The sequence below is a fragment of the Talpa europaea genome, assembly GCF_964194135.1.
Source record: "Talpa europaea genome assembly, chromosome: 13".
NCBI classification, from domain to species: Eukaryota; Metazoa; Chordata; class Mammalia; order Eulipotyphla; family Talpidae; genus Talpa; species Talpa europaea.
In genome coordinates, this window is record NC_140080.1 from 71432617 (window position 1) to 71451677 (window position 19061).

The window sequence follows — 19061 nt, forward strand, 5'->3', positions numbered from 1 at the left end:
TTCTTCCTTTTCCATTTGCAAAAACCGTGAGCCAGACTGTGTAAGAAGTGCCATTACTTAAAACATATAAAATTGAGTTTGACCTGAAAACACACATTAGATTGTACAACTTTTGGAAATGGGGAAACTAGTGTGATGTCCATGCAATTTAGTGTGTTCAGCTGTCACAGACTGTCAGCACTGGCGGCGCTCGTGCTTCTGTTCCACTTCACTTTGTGGGTGAGATAAGAGAGAGGGACTTTGGACAGAGCCCAGCTCAATGCAGGGCTTTTTCACCTCTGGAGCCTACCTTCTTGAAACTGCATCCTGGGAGTCTGCTTGACATCCCTGCTGTTTCTCAAAAGGTCTAAGAGAATTCTAGTCCTTGTTTCAGAAGGTCTAAGAGAATTCTAGTCCTTGTTTCTCTTTGACTCTAGAGAATACTTAAAACAATTTACTAGTATCTATGGTTTAGGAGAAAGTTTTTTCAAATATAAAATCAAGCTACACATAAATGAAAGAAGCCAGGTATCTCATAGTCTGTAGTTATCATGGAACCAGTTTATTTCGCACCTGCCTGTATAAATCTGAAACCTGGCTAGTGTGTATGCCTGTTTCCTATTGCTAATGTACACTCTACAGACGGAACTTCGTTCTATTGAAGTACTCCTTATTCTCAGAAGAAATAATGTGCTGAATCCATTCGTATGTTATTCAAAACATGATAGCAGGGCCTCCCCTGGTGGCGCAGCGGTTGAGCGCTGGGCTGCGAAGCTGCCCGCAGCCTCTATAGTGCTGGTTTGATTCACGGCGAGGATCCCACATGGTGTGCAGACCTCTCCTGCTGCGCCCACTGCTCCCCTCAGCAGTGAATTTTGTCAGTCTGCCTGTTCTGTTCCCCATTCTGGCTCTGGTGAATTCTCTCATCCTCCCATGCTTCTGACTGTACCCAGTGCTTGTATAAATAAATAAATAAATCTTTATTAAAAAAAAAGGTAGCAGAACAATGGCTCAGGTATCAAGGTTCTGGCTAGTGGTCCAGTTCTTGTGTGTATTTGGTATTTGTGGCCTGTACTTTATGCTCCTTCTTAACTTTGTGTGATACAAGGGCAATAAATACTTTCTTGTCTAGCTTTGGGTTCTCACCATGGAAACATCCAAGCAACAGCTGTGCTCTGTTAGATGTCCTTTCATCCTTAGGACTGGCAAGAAACGTTTTGAGGGAACTTTAAAAAAAAAAATTGGTGGGTATCAAAACTCTCTTTTTAAGTGAAATCGTTGCTTCTGTTGGTCAGTTATGTATCCAAACTCATTAAGATCACTAACTGCATATTTTCAAATCTCACTTGGACCATTGGTAACCTAGAAACAGCCTTAAGGTTAACAGAAAGTGTGACTCATTGTGAGGCCAAATACAAACTTAGCAAGTAAGTATTGGCTAACAGGAGTTCAAGGAGGCACTTTCTGTTATAAACTTGAAATATTTGTGTGAAGTATCTTTTTATTGGATTATGAAGTGTCATGCATTTTGCAGAGCTAAATAGGGTATTTAATACATATGCATTTCTTCTAGACCTTAGGATAGAACTTTGTAACTAATGACTACAAATGACATACTGGGGGTCCCAGTAGAAACAAAGCAGAAAGTAACTTCAGCCTGGGAGAATGGCTCCAGGAAGGATTCTGAAGCTGAAATGCCTTGGTGTTGGATGGATAGGCCAATAGACCTGTTAAATTGGGGGCTGGAGTGGGTAGGTTCAAAAAGAGAGTGTAGAATGAAGTTGTAGAGATGATAGAAAAATGGAACTTAATGCTAAGGTTAGTTTATATGTTTGAGCAGGAGACTGTCATGTGCAAAATCCCATCTTGTCTTCTGGCCAATTAGTCCTTGGCCTTTAGAGTTTTGCTCCAATAGCAATGTGGAAGCCTTTTTCACTTTCCAGGCCACTTAGCACCTCCAATCCAATTTGAATATTTCCTGTTGCAATTGTTTAATGTCTTTCTTTCCCATAAGCCTGTAAATTTCAAGTGTGGAAATCTCTTTTAAACACTATAGCCCAATATTTTGTGCAGAGCAAACGTTCAATAAATATATTTAATAAAAGGAGAGAGAACTCTTACTCCATATTTAGAATGCTTTGCTCTTTCAAAAGAGCAAAAGCATTTTTTTTTATTTGTGGGAAATCTGTATCTTCTGCTCAATTTTGCTATGAACCCAAAAACTGCTCTGAAAATATAATTTAAAATTCTTAATGATACAGAATCAGATTAATCCTAATTCTTAGTTTATGATGCATTATCATCATTGGTTCATGTGTGGCCCTCTCTTAGTTTATATAAAATTTATTGATGTAAAGAACACCAATGAGAAGCCAATGAACACCAATGAAAAATCCAGAGTGTTTCCTCTAACATCTGTGTGCTTCCAACTTTCCCATCTCTGGACCTAGGTAACCAACAATCTTTTTTTTAATACACTTTTTACATCATTTTTCATTTTTGTACCATGTATGCATTTTCTTTTTTTTTTTTTTTTTTTTTTTTTTTATAGAGGCATGTTCCATTTATTTATTTGTCTGCTTGTTTGTTTGTTTTGTTTATACATGCACTGGGTACAGTCAGAAGCGCGGGAGGGTGAGAGAATTCACCAGAGCCAGAGCGGGGAGCAGAGCAGGCAGAAGGACCGAAGTACACTGCTGAGGGGAGCAGCGGGCGGCAGGAGAGGTCTGCGCGCCATGTGGGACCCTCCTCCGGTGGCCGGGGAGCAGCCGGGGATCGAACCGGCGCCGCAGAGGCCGCGGGCAGCTTCGCAACCCAGCGCTCAACCGCTGCGCCACCGGGGAGGCCCGCATGTATGCATTTTCATCTGGGTTATAGTCCCCATGAAATTCCTACCACCCATTCACCTGCTTAAATATGTATTGTTATCTTGAGGGTTATTTTTTATTATCAAACATATATGTATAGCTAAACATACCAGTACAATCTTGCATTTTTTGAACTTTGTAAAGTTCAAAATATAATATACATTATATTATATAATATACATTATAATATAATAATACATTACAATACATTATAATATATATTATGATATATATTATATTATAATATGCATTTTATACAAAATATAATATACATTATATTGTATATTCCTTCTTACACTTGTTTTTTTCATTCTACATTGTGCTTCTTATATTCATCCACATTGTCATGTGAAGCTAAAGGTCATCCATCTTCACTGCTTGGAATAAACTACAGTCTATCCTTTTTCCTGTTGGTGAACATTTGGGTTATTTCCAATTACCAACAGTACTTCTGAGAACATTCTTAGACTCACATACTGGTGCAGGAGTGTGTCAGTATCGCTAGGGAGGGTTTCTCAATTTAGGCACTACTAAAATTTTGCATCTGATACTTCTGCACTGTGGGAGGCTATCTTGTACATTATAGGATGTTCAGTAGTATCTTTGACCTTGACTACGTGCTGGTAGTACCTCCTCAACTATGACAGCTGAAAATGTCTCCTGACATTGACATATGTCCCCAGTGTGAGGGTGGGGGTTGAATCACCCTGGTTCACAACCACTGTCCTACAGTGTAACAGTGCCACCTAACAGTGCCATTGCTAGGTTATGAAACCAATGTGTAATTTTACAACACAGTGCTAATTGTTTTTCCCAAAGTGACTATACCAGTGCATACCCTATCAGCAAGATCTAATAGCCAATTGATCTACAGTCTCTTCAGTGTTCTTGTCAGACTCTTTATTTTACCTAGTAAATATATAATGGTGTCTCATTGTGGCCTTATATTTTCCTGATTTATGATGAAGTGAAAATAGCTCTTCATGCAAGTTTTTTGACCATGATCATGTGTTTTGCCTCCTTTAAGAGTTGTGTTGTTAAAAATATATTTCGCATGAACATTGTTGTTTTTAGTGGAATTGACATGCCTTCTCTGAATTTGTAGTTTGACTTGTCCTCATCCTGATTGCTTTTGTCCCAGCTTTAATGCTATTTTTAATGCTTTTATTACACATTTGAAACACTCATTTTCCTTTCTGTTTGTTTTCTGAAGCCGAGAAAATGTGACATCAGCTTTGAGACCCATATTGGGGAAAGCTAAGCTGGCTTTCAAGGAAACTGTGCCCTGTGGTCAATTAGGTTGTTGGCCTGTGGATCTCTCTTCCAAAGGGAAAAGTGTGCCTTAAGATTAGGACTGTTTGTGGTAAAAAATGAAAAATCCTGATTGTTTCAGAACATGCCTGTGCCTTATCTACTGAAAGTAAGCAAAATGACCCTAGAGGTACTTTAGCTTAGACATAAACAGAATTATTCTTTAAGAGAAAATTCAGCAAGGGAAAAGCACAGTCGTCTGAATTCTTTCACCTTGAATACTATCAGCGTAAAATATCTTTCTGTTTCACTAATTTCATCATAGGGTGAAACAGTAAAATCAATCATAGATAGCCCTGTGCCCTATGAGAGGGATATCACAGAATACCTTTTGGCAGGATATATCAAAGAATACCTTTAAGACCTTGGTGTAGGCAAACACTTTTAAAACAGGACACAAAATGATTAGTATACCATGAAAAAAAGATAAATTGGACCTCATTAAGAATAAGAATTTTGGTTTATTAAAAGACACCATGAAATGGATACAAAGGCAACTCACAGAGAGGAAAAATGTATTTGCAAAGCGTTAATATGAAAAGAACTTGTATCCAAATTATATAAATTTTACCAATCAAAAAGATAACTTCTTCATAAAAAATGAACGAAGTGTTTAGATACATCCAAAAAGAGGATATCTAAATGGATGGTGAAAATATTACAATGAGCCTAACTTCATTAGATATCAGGGAAAGAAAGCTAAAACCACACTGAAGCATCACTACATGCAGATTAGATGTCTAAAACTGAAAGACAAAAATATCAAATCTTGGCAAGTGTATGGAACAAACAGCATACTCATCTACTGCTTTTGGGTATGCAAATTTATCCAATCATTTAAAAAATCTGTTTAATGGTTTCTAATAAAGATGAAACCAAGCATATACTATGACACAGAAATCTCATCTCTATTGATCGATCGAGATCTATCTATTGATATACATCCATCCGTCCATCCATCCGTCCGTCCACCCATCCATCCATCCACCAATCCATCCATCCATCCATCCATCCAGGGCCAGAAGCATCTCTGAATCACCTGTATGGGGAGGTAGGGGGGGAATGGGGAGAGAGCAGGGTAGTGGCATGCAGCAATTTGACAAAGACATCTGGTTGTGGTAGGTTATTATGTCTTCACCCCATATTTAAATTTCCCATTCTCAGAACTTTCTTCTCTCTCCTAATAGGTTGAATGTGCTCTTTTCATTTCAGCCAGTTTTTTTTCCTCCCTTTGTTTCATCCTCCTCTTTGTCTGTAGTGTTTATCTCACTTTTCTGTCTTGTCTCTGTGTGTATTTCTCTTTTCTGGCCTTGTCTCAGGCCTCAGGAGGAGGAGGAGGAGGAGGAAGAAGAAGAGGAGCAGCCAGTCACGGAGCCCAATTCAGAGGAAGAGAGAGAGGACGATGCCTCTGCTGCAAGTCAGGGCAAGGACAGGTACAGAGGGTCCAAGTGCCTGGACCCTCCCAGGCTCCTACTAAAAGCCAGAGGCACCTTCCTAGTAGAGCGTCTGCATTCACTTTTCAGTAGTCTCCTCCCTTCTGCACTAGCTCCCACTGGCAAACCTTTACTGATCCTGTATGCAGAACCACAACTAATGTCATAGAAATAACTGAAGATGTTTTCATCAGAGAATGGCACTTTTCATTCAAATGCTGTCTTCTTAACCATGTTTAAAGGAAACATTATCCAATTGGTCTTCTCCCCACTATTCCCTTCCTCACTGAGTGCTTTTGCTCAGTCACACTGAGAGCAACTTAAAGGATCTCCATGTCTGTTCAGAAGGCTTTAACACTTTAGCAGTGTAGTAAGAATAAGTTTGTGTGTCCCCTTTTCCCTACTAATTTTACCAGTATATTAGATGAAATGTGTGGGTAACTACTGCATTAATGATGCAAGTTTGTTTTTTATTCAAATGGACAAGAACACTTTGCACCCCATAGAGCACAGGAAAATGTCCCAATATTTATTTTCACACCCAGAACAGCTAACAATCTTATCACCCTTACTGTCCTTTGTTCACCAATCTAAGATCATTGTTTTCCTGTCTTCATACAATATTAACAGACACAGGCATTTGCACACATTTTTTAAAATTTTGTAGGATTTTTCCCAAATGATGCCTAAATAAAAATAAAAATTGATCACAGGTAATTGTATTTTATATTCAAAAATAATTCTAAAATTGAATAATTCCTTCACTTAATTACTACTTGAAATTGACATTTTCACTGTGAGTGTTTTCACAAATAAGCAAAATCAAAAGGATCTTGAATGAATTCTGGTAAAATCTTTCTCTTACAAACTTCAAAATCAGTGTGATTCTTTGTTGCTGCATCCTCATTCTCCAGGCCACCAGGGCAAATGAAAGCCCTCTAGCAGACTCACTTGACATGTTGAGGAGCCCACTTATTCCTAGGGTCTTGGAACCTTCTCTGAGCTAACAAAATAATAATTAACAATTTCCCCCTTTGGAAATGCTGGGAAGAAATAAGCAGGGTAGAGAGAGTAAAGGAATGATCTGGTGACCGTGTACATAGACCATTTCAGAATGAGAGGGGGAAAAGTTGATGTTAATAGAATCCCTTACCTGTGCTTCATGCCCTGCTTGGGTATAGTGACTTTTTCAGCTAAGAGTGTTCTGGAGGGAGGGAGGTTAGTTGACATTTCTAGCTCAGGTTGAAAATTAGGCACAGAAAATAATGTAAACCTTTAATAAATACACTGATAGAGGTTGACATGCTTCAGTGTACAAGTTCTGTCCCACCGACACAGACCCTTCAATCCTGAGTGACTGGCATGGTTCAATACCTACAGACTAAATGGATAAATCTGGCCAGAAAGGGCAACCTTCAAAGTCATCCATGTTGATTCTGTATCTTAACTAGATAGATAGCTGATTTTCCTACACTCTGAAGTGTCTTTGATACATGAACTGATGTTGGAGGCATCCTTGATTAATTACATTAGTTAGGCTTTCCAGTTTTAGTGGATAAATGCATGCATATTAAACACCAGAATTTTGCCTTGACCATACAAAGCATTTATTGACATTAATATGGATCCCATGTGTTCCCTGGCATAAACCTATTACACTTTAAAGTGACGATAACAGTTTCTGCCCACTTCTGCCTAGTTGGTGTCTTTCACTATCACTCACCTTCCTGTTGGCTGCTGCTTTTTGTGTGCCCACTGCATGTACCAGTGATGTGTGTGCATTGTGTGTGTGTACTGCATGTGCCAGTCTGGTGCTGAGTGTGTCAGTATAGTCTCATCCTGACCTCATAATCAGCCAGGGAAATCAGTATGTCCCCAGATGGAGCTCTGAATTTGAGGTGGGAAGGAAAATAGTTCACATTCCATTCCCAAATGGGCATGGCCAGGAGTCAAGTTCTGCAGGAAAGGGACTGTGGTTTTAAAAAATATAAAATTTAACATAGGTGCTCATGTTATAAAGTTATACATCAAATTATGGAAGTGGTCTAAGTCCAGTGCTCTGAAGATGAAATGTTTTATAACTGTAACTGATAAAATTAAACCTACTTTCAGGAATCTAGATGTCAAAGGCTTAGTGGTAGAGGAGAACCTGGGGAAAGTGTGAAATTTGACTTCATTATGCCACCCCTCCTTTGGGGTTCCTTACATTTTTTGTTGAAATTTGCTCTTACCTCTTATCCTTACCCACTTTCCAGAAAGGCTCTAAAAGCAGTTACTGAAGTAGAGGGCTGGTAGCATCCCATTTCCTCATGGTTGGGCTTTTTAGGAGGACAGATCCTCTGCTTGACCAAGATAAAGTAATGATGTTCAAATGTTGGAAATTCAGGTGCTAGCACAACCATAGTGATGCAGAAGTGGGTGTCCTTGCAAAGACCTTTGGCCAAGTGGGTCTTACCTCCCAGATTGGCCAGCCCAGGAATATTGGACAAACCAAATTGTCTGGTGTTGGGCTTTTATGCTCTAGCTGGAAAAACACAGCTGGATTCTGAAGTAAGTGGTTGTGGTGAAGTAGTGGGGTTTTACATTATGCCTTTTCTCTTTCCTAACATTTCCTCCCTTTCTCCCAAATCTCTTTCCTTCCCTTTCTTTCTCCTCTTTTTCTCTGCTCATTGCTGGTCCAGCAGCCAGGTCAGCCCTGCCTCAGAACAGAACCCCACAGGGAAGGATGCTGCTCCCCAGAGTTCAGCCCTGTCCACTGCCTCCAGCACCACCTTGCAGGGAAAGCAGCTGCCGGCCAGCACAGCAGTGGGGACTCCCTTGTGCTGTGGGTCCTCCGGGCCTGTCCTGCTGTCACCCCCACCCCCTGCCTCAGCCTCTCGGCCCTCCTCCACTGCACCTGCCCCCCCGAAGGCGTCACCTACCATAGAGAAACTGCCCTACGTGCCCCACACCCCCTTCCACCTCTTCTCCTATGACTTTGAGGATTCGCCCATATCCACCAAGGAAAAGGAAGCCGAGTCCCAGAAGGAAAACAGGTAGATGCCACTTGCATGGAGGTTAACCCCGGGGAAGTCACATGGTGTGCTAACTGTTTTGTCCAATGTGGCCTTGCGCCGGGTTTGTGTGGATTCCAAGCAGAACAGAGAGCAGTTGACTAACATCATGACCACCAACTAAATTTCTTGTGTTTAGGCAAGATGCAGGAGAAAACTGTCATCTGTTTGAAGGAGCTCTTTCATTATGTTACAACTACTAAAAGTGGATTTTAAGCATGGTCTGTGAGCATCTGTGTGGTTTGTACCCATCTATCTAGCGCAGGGTCTCTTTTGACTTGTGGGGTGCAGCCAAGTGCTTTACCATGACTCCTGGCAATGTTTTGAGTGAGGTTTCCTTTAACAGTTCCTCTGACTCTGTCCATTTGAGTGTATATTCGGCCTCTGAGCCTTACAACTTCCGGTCTTTCTCTTCTAATAGGTGAGTGATTTTCATTTTTTTCTTTTTTGTCACATTCTGACTTTACTCCAATATATGCATTTTTTCTTTTTGAAGATTACTCATAGTATCCCATGAGATGGCAAACAATTGCAGTTTGAATCACTCCATAGACATTAATATAATTATATCATTAAGGTGTGAACACTTCAATAGTTCTTACGGGGGTAGGGCAGAGGAAGCAAGGTGTGCAAATGAAAACTGCAGCAGCAATTTTTAGCAGGTGCTATTGGCTTGCTGATGTGCCTCCCTTTCACTCTTGCCTGGATTATAGGGACTCTGTAGAGGGAGGAACAAGGAACAGAGTTTGTATATTTTGAACATTCAATTGTCCAAAATCAATCACTAATGATAATGATGGTCACTAATGATAATGATTATTAATAATAATCACTAACATTCTTTGAATATGTATTAAGAGATAGGCCCTAGACTTTCCATGAAAATGGTGCTCTAAGGTATCACTCAACCCTGAAGACACAGGTTCTATTACTAACCCTTATTTGCAGTGAGGAAACCGAGACACAGGGAGGGGCTAGGAAGTGGGTTGTCCAGGTTAGCCTGCTCCAAAGTCTGGTCTTAATCTGCATATTGGACCAGCTCTCTCTTTGGCAGTCTCAGGTGGGTCGCTCCCCTTTCTGAGCTCATGTGCATTTACCTCTAAATACCAGGGGCTTATTCCCCGTCAGGGGGTCTTCAGGCAAGTCCATGGCAGTTTGTCAGAATCTGTGTCTTGGGGCTCCTTGACCTCAGCAAGAAGTTACACCTTGTCTTACACAAAGGCAAAGCTTGGACCTGCCAGGCAGTGCTTTCACACCACAAAAATGACCAGTTGCAGTGGGTATAAGACTTTGCATCCAACAGCATTCACCTAGAACTGTGGTCTTCAACCTTTTTGACATACATACAACCTAAAAGAATTTTGAAACTTCCCTCAGAGTTTTAAGTAGCCTCTCTAAATTGTTTCTCTAATCATTAGTGAATAGTTGTAAAGGGTGTGATTTGTCTATTGTTTATGTGCCTTAAATTGATTTTTGCCAAAACCTGGGGAGCTTTAAATGTAATGGATGAAATTGTGGAAAACCCCTACGTATGCCCAGTTGGAAAGGCTGGTCTTAAGTCAAATGAAACTTAATTTCTATCAGAAAACATCTGACATCAGGTTTCAATCCCAATAAGTTAGTGTCTGTGCCTGTGACAGCCCCAGCACCTCTGAGGTCTGATTTCCAGGCAGGCTGATGGGCAGACAGAGAAGAGGAGGAGGCCCGGCTCTGACTTTGTCCCTCCCTGGGTAGACAGACCCCTGCTTTCTCCTTCTTTAGTGTTTCTTAAGGAATTCCTACAGAAGTAATGCTCCCTGTGTTCCTGATTCAGGTGGGGGAGAGAGTTCCCTTTGTTCCTAAAAGCAGAATGCAGTTCTAGAAGAAGAAAGGAGACTTGGGAGTTCCCCAGAGAGGCACAGCAAATCCATTTTAAGAAAGAACAGATAAGAAATTTGAGGTTCTGAAAATAAATTTCCTCATTTCCAGAATCACTCTGTATACCTCTGGGGGTATGTGCACTACAGTCTGAACACCTGCAAATACAGGTTCTGTACCAGTCTCTTCCAGGTCTAGAATTCGAACATTGTTGTAACCTTTCACACAGTTTTTGTGAAACACATCCAAGAGCCATAACTTGCCCTTCAAGCCCTAACTATGCAAGTTAGGAGCCTTACATTGTACTGGATTAAAAATATCTTGGCAGCCAACAGGGTGGCACTAGGCCATGGTGATGCTCCTAGGCTCCTTGGTGATGGTCTCACAGCCTTTAATGGGACTTTTCTGGGTGCAGGTTCCTCCCACTTGGTCTTTACTACAACTTACAGTCCTGGGTGATGGGAGCAATAGAAACATAGAAATTGCCAAAATGAATATACCTGCCAATGAAGGAAAACAGCTACATTGCTTGTGAATGAGGACTGACTTAGGTTTAACTTTGAGAAGGTTACAAATTTTAACCATTTGTGAGACAGGAATTTGAATACTGTATAAATATTGTTGTACCCATTAACTTTCAGATGTTCATTCACTGTGTTTTTTGTGGGTGTCTACAGCCACAGATTTGATGGATTGGTGGTTAACTGCAATTGAATGGGTTATAATGGAGCCCAACCAGTTGGTCATTAAAAATAATCAAATAAGCAAACAAACAAAAACCTCCACCATAGTAAATAGCAAATTGGGTGAATCTTATGATCTAGCTAGTATGACTGAAATAGAGAAGCAAAGCTGAACAGACTGGGAGGTATCTGAACTCATTGCTCAGCCATTAGAAAAACCAAAGGAGGGAGAAATGGATTATGCTGGTTTTATTTCCATAACGTCATTTAAGCAGCATAATTTTAGTAAAGTAATTCTGTTAAAACATTCTACAGGATGTCCACTTTGGGTCAGAAAGGGATTGTTTTAGACGCCTGAGGACAATAGCAAGCTGAGTGTCCAGGCAGTGGGGTGGTCCAGGGTTGAAGCCCGAGTACAGGGTCTCCTGTCCCAGAGGACTGAGGATCCTGGGGCAGCCTCCTTCCACTCCCAAATGGCAGTGTTTGCTGCTTGCTCTCTCCCTTCTCTTTACTTCAGTGATTTTTCTCCCTTCTCTCTCCTTCCTTTCTTTGAATGTTCCATCAATCCATCTTTCACTTTTCTCCCTGGTCTGTGATTTGGGTGCTGCCCTCTTGAAAAATCAAACCAGCACATACTTGGAGAAACAGCTAACCTGTTGAACACGTTGGGTTTTTAAAGAGAAGGGAGAATGAATGCTCAGAAGCCAAGTACTGTGAAGGTGGTGTGTTAACAGAAAAGGATGATTACGTAAATTTGTGCGATCTCTATTCCCATCTGCCTGGCCGAGTGCCTGGTACTGAGCACAGGCCTGACTTGTAACACCAAATAAATAAACCAGGAGAGCATCATCCAGGCAGACCAGAGTTAGCAACACAGTATATATTTGAGGTCATGTAAATATTTTATTTCCTGTTAGAATGTAATTTATTAAGGGTAACTGAAATTTCATCTCTTATATTCCATATTTTTAAATAGATGTCCTGTTTTCTTTTCATTTGTTCTTAACCTTAGAGAATAATTGTATAAAGTTGAGATCAGACACTGCATTCTTTATATGCTGATATTTCAACCTGTAAACATTTTCCATGTTATCACTTATACAATTGTTGATCATTTTTAATGGCTGCATAATGTTCCCTTGGCAAATAGCATTTCATACTTTCTTAGCCATTCCTGTGTTGGCTAGTTTTGGATTTCTTCCATGAGGTAAATAATGCTCTAGTGAATATATTTGTGCCTAAAATTTTCAGTATTTAAATAATCAAAAGGTTATGTTAGTTTCCCCAAAGTGCACTTACTCTGTCAAAGCATATCCACATTTTGAAAGTCATATTGTCTCCCAGATGGTCAGCACAGTAGATTCTTGAATAACATGGTCTCATCCAGCAACCTTTTGCTATAACATTGTCATAGCAAATATAAAATTTATTATAGCATACAGAGAATAAAGCCACTGTCTATGTGAGTTTACACATTCTCCCCATGTCTGTGTAAATTTTCTCTGGGTACTCCAGTTCCCTCCCTCATCCCAAATCCTCATCCTCAACCTAAAGTGCACCACTGGGTTCATGGACATGCTATACATTGCCCCAGTCTGTGACTGTGCAGGGGAGTGTGCCCTGCACTGGAAGGATGTGCTGTCCATGGTTGGTCCCTGCCTTGCCCATTGGGCTGCTATGATGGCCCATTGTTCCCTGCTTCCTGAGAAGCATAAGTGGGTAGCACAATGAGTAAATACAAATTGTTGTTTACTATTAAGAGTGTTTGGGGGTCTTTATTTAGATGTTTGGTGATTTTTTTTGTGATCAAAGCTATGACATAGGAGATTAACTCTCGTTTATATCAATTAGCCTATGTTGACCTGGTTTCATTACACATTACTTTGCTTAAAATCACACTTTCCAAGAACTTTTCAACATGTTGAATTCTTACTGTACTGATTTCTGTCTATGGGTTTTGCACTGACTGTGTGCTGGTGTCTTTGTGCACTTATATCCTTTGATCTTTGGCTTCCCACAACTCCCAACTCAGTGTCCTAATCATTTTAGGGAAAAAACCCCAGTCTGTGGCTGAGGAGGTGGGGTGGCAGAAACCTCAGAATCTTATTTATAAATTGTCATGGTGTCTGTCCCCAAATAAAGACTTCAAGTGATTTTTTTTTCTGGTAATGTACTGAGTGATGATAGCTAAATACACACTGCCACTGGGCATCTATTTTGAAAAATAGAAAACTCTAGAATTTTCCAAATGCCAACATTTGTCCAAGATGACTGAGAAATGATAAGGCTCCTTTAAATCTTAGTAGCTATAATTTTGGTTGTGGGGAAATACAGATGACAATGTAGGTGCAATCTCCTCTGAGCAGAAGGCCTAGGGACAATTTCTCCTTGATCACCCAGCATGTGATGAGATTATATTTAGTGAATGAAATTAACTCAGAAATACCTGAAGCAGAATTTTTAATTTTTAATTTCTTGAGCTAATCATGTGGTATTTTCTATAGACCCTTGACAGATTTACACTGGTCACACCTCCATAAAAAATATTTTAAAAATAGATTCATGATTCAAAAGCAGATAATTTGGATTCTTAATTTATGTTACCAAATATATAATGTGTATTTTAACACAGAAAATATGAAGGTTTTATTGAAATCCTTGGTTATAAATCCTGGTGCCTAATGACTTTGACCTTTAGGAGACTTATCTAGTAAAAAAAATAATCATAGATAAAACAGTTTAGTGATTATTCTAACTTAAAAAGACTAACAGGGTTAGCATCGCCAGACCTGCTTTTGAAAAATTATTTTGATAATCAAGACACTTACTGACTTGTACTTATTTCTCTGTCTTTTCCCATATAAACTCTGCACTTTTTAGATATAGCAATTTTGGCAACAATTCCTATCATTCAAGACCTTCATCTGGATCAGCTGTGCCCTCTGCCCCCACATCGTCTCTTTCACCCCCTCAGGAGGCCAGACTGGAAAGGTGGGTTTTATAAGAAGTAAGCTGATGATTCACTGTTCTCAAGGGAAGGGAATCAGTTTGAGTAATTCAGGAACAAGTATAAATAACAAAGATAATCTGAAGTATTTTCCTTTACAGAATATAGTCAAAAAGCAAGGATATTTTCTCTTTCACACTATTTGCTTGTATGCTATATGCTAAGTACATACTTTCCATAGAAAGTATAAAAATTCTAAAATATTTAAATGTGAGTATTTTGATTCACCACTTAAAAACTGTTCTGGATTTTATGGAAGCTCTGCAATTTGTCTTTTACACATCAGTTTTCACCTTGAATGAATAATTCTATGTAAATCAGGAGGTATTGAGCTCATTAAGGGGTTGTGTAATTAATCCAGGACCTACCAGAAGAGAAAAGAATCATATAAGGAGTACGTGGAAGGAATTTAACTTGGCAGGAGTATTAGACCACCAGAAATTAACTGATTATCACTCCAACTAGGGAGTGATTGCGTAAGAATGTGTTTACAAGGGAAAGGTAAGATCTGTAATTTTAGGACAATTAAAGCTAGTTATCCTTATAGGGCAAGAGTGCTGAGTTAGAGAAGACTGGGTAGGGTTCCAACTCACTCACTTGGAAGTTATTTAATCCCTAAGGCTAAAATGTCGATTATGCCAACCCTTACCTTAGAGGGTGGTTTCGATGAGCAAATGAAAATATGCACAGGAAAGTGCTGCATGAACCCCCCCCTGTGGCTCCAGGGGGAAGTGAGAATGTGTGGGGACTGGCTGTAACTTCAGCAGCTCCTGACTGATCATAGTCTAGGCCTGCACAATTCAGAGATCATTTGCTTCAGTTCCTGAATTTAAACTGAATTCTGCCTGTATTATACATTCTGATCATCTCCTATGTATTCTGAAGTGTATTTTGCTGAGTGCTGCAGGTGATTTAGTCAGGATGTAGAGCAGGCAGGCGAGACCTGACATCCCCAGGAAGGGCTATCCATGGGCCCTGCTTGGCCACAGGTCACCGTTAGTACCCTGGACAGCATGTAAAGCCCCCAGTGTCACACACTCGGGATCTACTGCCCACCATGACCCTGGGTTGGGGCATATACAAGTTCAGTTAGGTCTTGATAATAAGGTAACAAGTTGCTCCTCCTGAAGACAGCCTCTCTCCTCTACCTGAGGGCATCTCTTCTTGACATCAGGTGGCCTGTGCTCCAGAACAGTGACCCATAGAGGGTCCTTGTCATGTGGGATGTGAGATTTAGGGCCAAAGTGAGGAATATTAGATTGGATGAAATTATATTGCATGTCTCACATCTGCCCAGGGGCCAGTTCCTCAGGAGCTGGAACCAGACTCCGTTGGTTGCCGTCCCCCACAGTACCCAGGAGCTGGCTAAGGGGGAGCTAGAATAAATGCTGGTTGAGGGACTGGGTAAATTATCCCACTCATTGACTCGGGGACAGTTTGGAAGTCGCTGAAGTTGAACTATTAGGCCTGGAGGTCCACAGGTTTCTGGAGCCCTGGACTTCGGGGAAGTTATTCCCAGGTTTGAAGGGAAAGTCCCGTCTCTTCCCATGCCCTGACCCTTGGGCACCCAAATTAAGGCTTGCATTAGAAGGGCTAGGAGTACAGGCTCCTCTGCTCCATGCAGTTGGGTATCCCCCAGGGGGAATTAAAGTAGGAAATGTGGGACTGCATCCCTTCCCAGAACTCCCCGGGGAGGAGGCTTGTCTCCCTGAGACTACAGTAGCTGTTTGTGTTTGGAAGCTGGCAATGTGCTCTCACACAACAGTGAGTGGAGCCCAGCAGGGCAAGGCTGCAGGATAGGGACCAGCAGAAGCCTTCTCTGGGTCCAGGGTGACCATTACCAAGACCAGAAGAGCAGAAGCTAGGGAAGCAGGGAGAGTGAGTGAGTGAGTGAGTGAGTGAGTGAGTGAGAGAGTTCAGGCTTGTGCAAGCATGTGAATGTTACACATGAGACATGAGACAGAGGGCCTCCCTGGTGGCGCAGTGGGTTGAGCACAGCACTGTGAAGCTGTCCGCAGCCTCTGCAGCAGGGGTTTGATTCCTGGTCAGCCAGGGAGAACACACATGGTGCAGCAGACATCTCTTGTCTGGCCCGCTGCTCCCCTCAGCAGTGCTTTCGGTCCATCTGCCTGTTCTGCTCCCCGCTCTGTCTCTGGTGAATCCTCTCACCCTCCTGCACCTCTGGCCTGTACCACAGCTATTGTATGAATAAAAATTAAATCTTTTTTTTTAAAAGGCCTGAGACAGAGGATACTGGAAGAAAAGCAAATTGAGGGTGGGGATTTCAGCCTGGAGCAGCAAGCATGACAAGTCCATGCTTGTTCTCAGACTCTGAGGGGTTGTGGTCTCATTGGTCTTATAGTTGAAGTCTCCGGGCTGAGACAGGTCCCTGGGGAATAACAGTGGCCAGAGAGCTCCGTCCTCTAAGCTACCTCTCTTACGGTGCTCTTCTGCTACAGGAAATGACAGCTATTGTCATCTGCTGTATCCACTAGTGAAAGAGTTTATTGGCCCATATACATTGACATGGTTTGTTTGTTTGTTTTAAAACTATCACCATCTGTGACTTTGAAAAACTTTCAAATGATGAATCATTTGAAATATCAGATGTGCAATTTCTTTATTAAGACAAGGAAACTATCAAACCTGACTGGTTTAACCTCATTACCCCTTTTTTTATGCTCACCTTGCCAGCTTGTGTTGACACTATGAAATAAGAATCAATACACCATCACCTACATACATTATGTCATGTGCACTTGGGATAATATATATTTTCATACAGTTTAATTTGTTCTTTTTCATTTTTTGGCAACTAAGTTCTTTGGCTATCACTCATCTATTTCTCATAAGTATTTTCTGCCCAACTAAGATATATGGTGGTTTTTAGTGAGCTTTATCTATTTCATTAGACTTTGTAAAATTTATTGTTGATAATGAGTTTTAGAAACCCATTTATTATTGAAGCCAAAAAGAAAAACTTTGTAGGAAAGATACTGAGTTCTATGAGCAGCAGTTATAGTTCTGCCATGAGAATCCATTATCTCTGTCAGCCTACCCTGACTAATAAGCAGCATCCATGGCCCTGTGCAATGCTGGGGAGCTCTAGAACTCCATTCCCTTGACTTGGAAACAAGATTTGCTTCTCTGAAGTCCGAGGAAAATCAGGCCAACTAAAACACCCCTTCAGGCAGGTCAGTCACTATGGAAATACGACTGAGTATCTTTTGTGCTTTGAAGTCTTAGTATTTTTCCCAAACATGCTCATGTGTTAGATGTTAATGAAACTTGGAGTAACAATTTTACTCCAAATTAACTTAGGAAGGAATAAGTGAAGAAAAAATATAAAAAATAAGTCAAGGAAAGGGTATTAAAAACAAATCCTTTTCCACATCTCCTATTACAGTTTCTTCTTTAAGACTGTGTTTTAGAGACAGGGTAGCATTAATTTTCATGTAATTGGAACTTGAGTTGTGCCAAAACAAAACAAGAAAGTCAGAGTGATTCACAGAGGCCCTCCAGGATGTAAGAGGTAACTGTTTCATGAAAGCTGTCTTTTAAAATCTTCTATTTTGAACATGTGATTTCTGAGTAGAAAAGTTCTAAATGTTTTCTTCTTAAAAGAAAGCAAAATTACAAGAATATTTGAACAATTCATGTTCAGTTATTCAGATGAAACAAACAATAACCATACCACAAGAAAAACTGTGTCTCTGGGACGTTAGGAAGGACGGGGCTCACTTCCCATCCCTGGGAGGACATCTCCATCTTGTGGGCCTTTTCAGAAATGGTGGCAGCAGGCATGTTTAGTGTAAGGACAGTGGTTACTGAGGGACTGTGCAGGAGCAGCGTGGGGCTGAGGGTGCCTTAAGGCACTTGGTCTTTGTGCTGGGGTTGGGGAGTGACTGAGAAGGAGGCCTAACTATACCGTGAAGGGGTGTGAGCAGGTGAGCATGCCAAGTGGTCATGGGAGCAACTAGAAGAAAGCTCAGGCCCAGATTCTAGGGGCAGGGAGGACTTCATGGGAGTTAAAACCTGAGGCATCAGTATTTGCTTTCAGCATTGGTTCTATTCTCTTTTTTTTTTTTTAACAATAGTGCCCTTGTTCACTGACAGTGACAATCACCTGCCTTTTGGGAATTGTCTGCCGCTTGTAATTGTCCCAGCAGAGATTTTCCAACTTCCCGGAAGACTATAAGACCAGATATAAGTAATGTTAGCTCCTTTGGGAGTAATAGTGAACAATTAGGATGAATAAAGGATTTAACTTTAAATTTGATTTTCTTAAGATTTTTATGGGCTTTACGTAAAAACTCCCTTTTCCCCAGCTATCCTGCCCAGAAGCAAACACTCCTAACAATTCTTTTAATGTGTACTCCCAGGGTACGTACATGCTTAATAGAGCTGCACAAATAGTAACTCACTATGCAAACTAGAACACATCCTAATCTTTCAATTAAAGATATTCTTAATTCTTTCTTAATCACTTTCTACTACAAAGGATGTTGCAGTTAATTCCTGTACATGTATCATTTTGCACATGTAATTATGTCTAGGATAAGTTCCAAGAAATAGATTTAGTAAATCAAAAACTTCATATGTTTCCAAATTTGATTGATTTTTGCCAAGTCGCTCTTCATGAGGACTATCAGACTTGATTCTCAGCTGTGGGAGAGCTTGTTTTCCCCAAACCTCTGTCAGAGGGCCATTCAATCACACATGGTAGTGAAGAGTTAGATGTCATTAAAGTTTAAATTTGCATTTATCCTAAAGTAAATGTGATTGAGCATGTTTTCAGGTGTCCAAGAGCCTTTCATATTTCCTGTCAGTGAATTTTTTTTTTAAATTTTTCAGTATTTTATTTCAAAGGA

At 40.6% G+C, this 19061-nt stretch overlaps 1 protein-coding gene across 6 annotated transcripts in view; it reads left to right on the forward strand.

Annotated features, from left to right (window-relative positions):
* FHOD3 (formin homology 2 domain containing 3) overlaps nt 1-19061 on the forward strand; it is a gene marked incomplete at both ends in the record, with an annotated part of 417341 nt that overhangs the window by 307123 nt on the left and 91157 nt on the right. For 2 of the 6 annotated variants that reach the window (XM_084252170.1, XM_084252171.1), the window contains one exon: nt 14064-14174. In XM_084252170.1, the coding sequence (XP_084108296.1) occupies nt 14064-14174 (111 nt within the window). Of the gene's footprint in view, nt 1-5476; nt 5591-8274; nt 8626-8989; nt 9065-14063; nt 14175-19061 lie in introns of all 6 variants that reach the window. The other 4 variants (XM_084252166.1, XM_084252168.1, XM_084252167.1 and 1 more) reach the window with 4 other exon arrangements.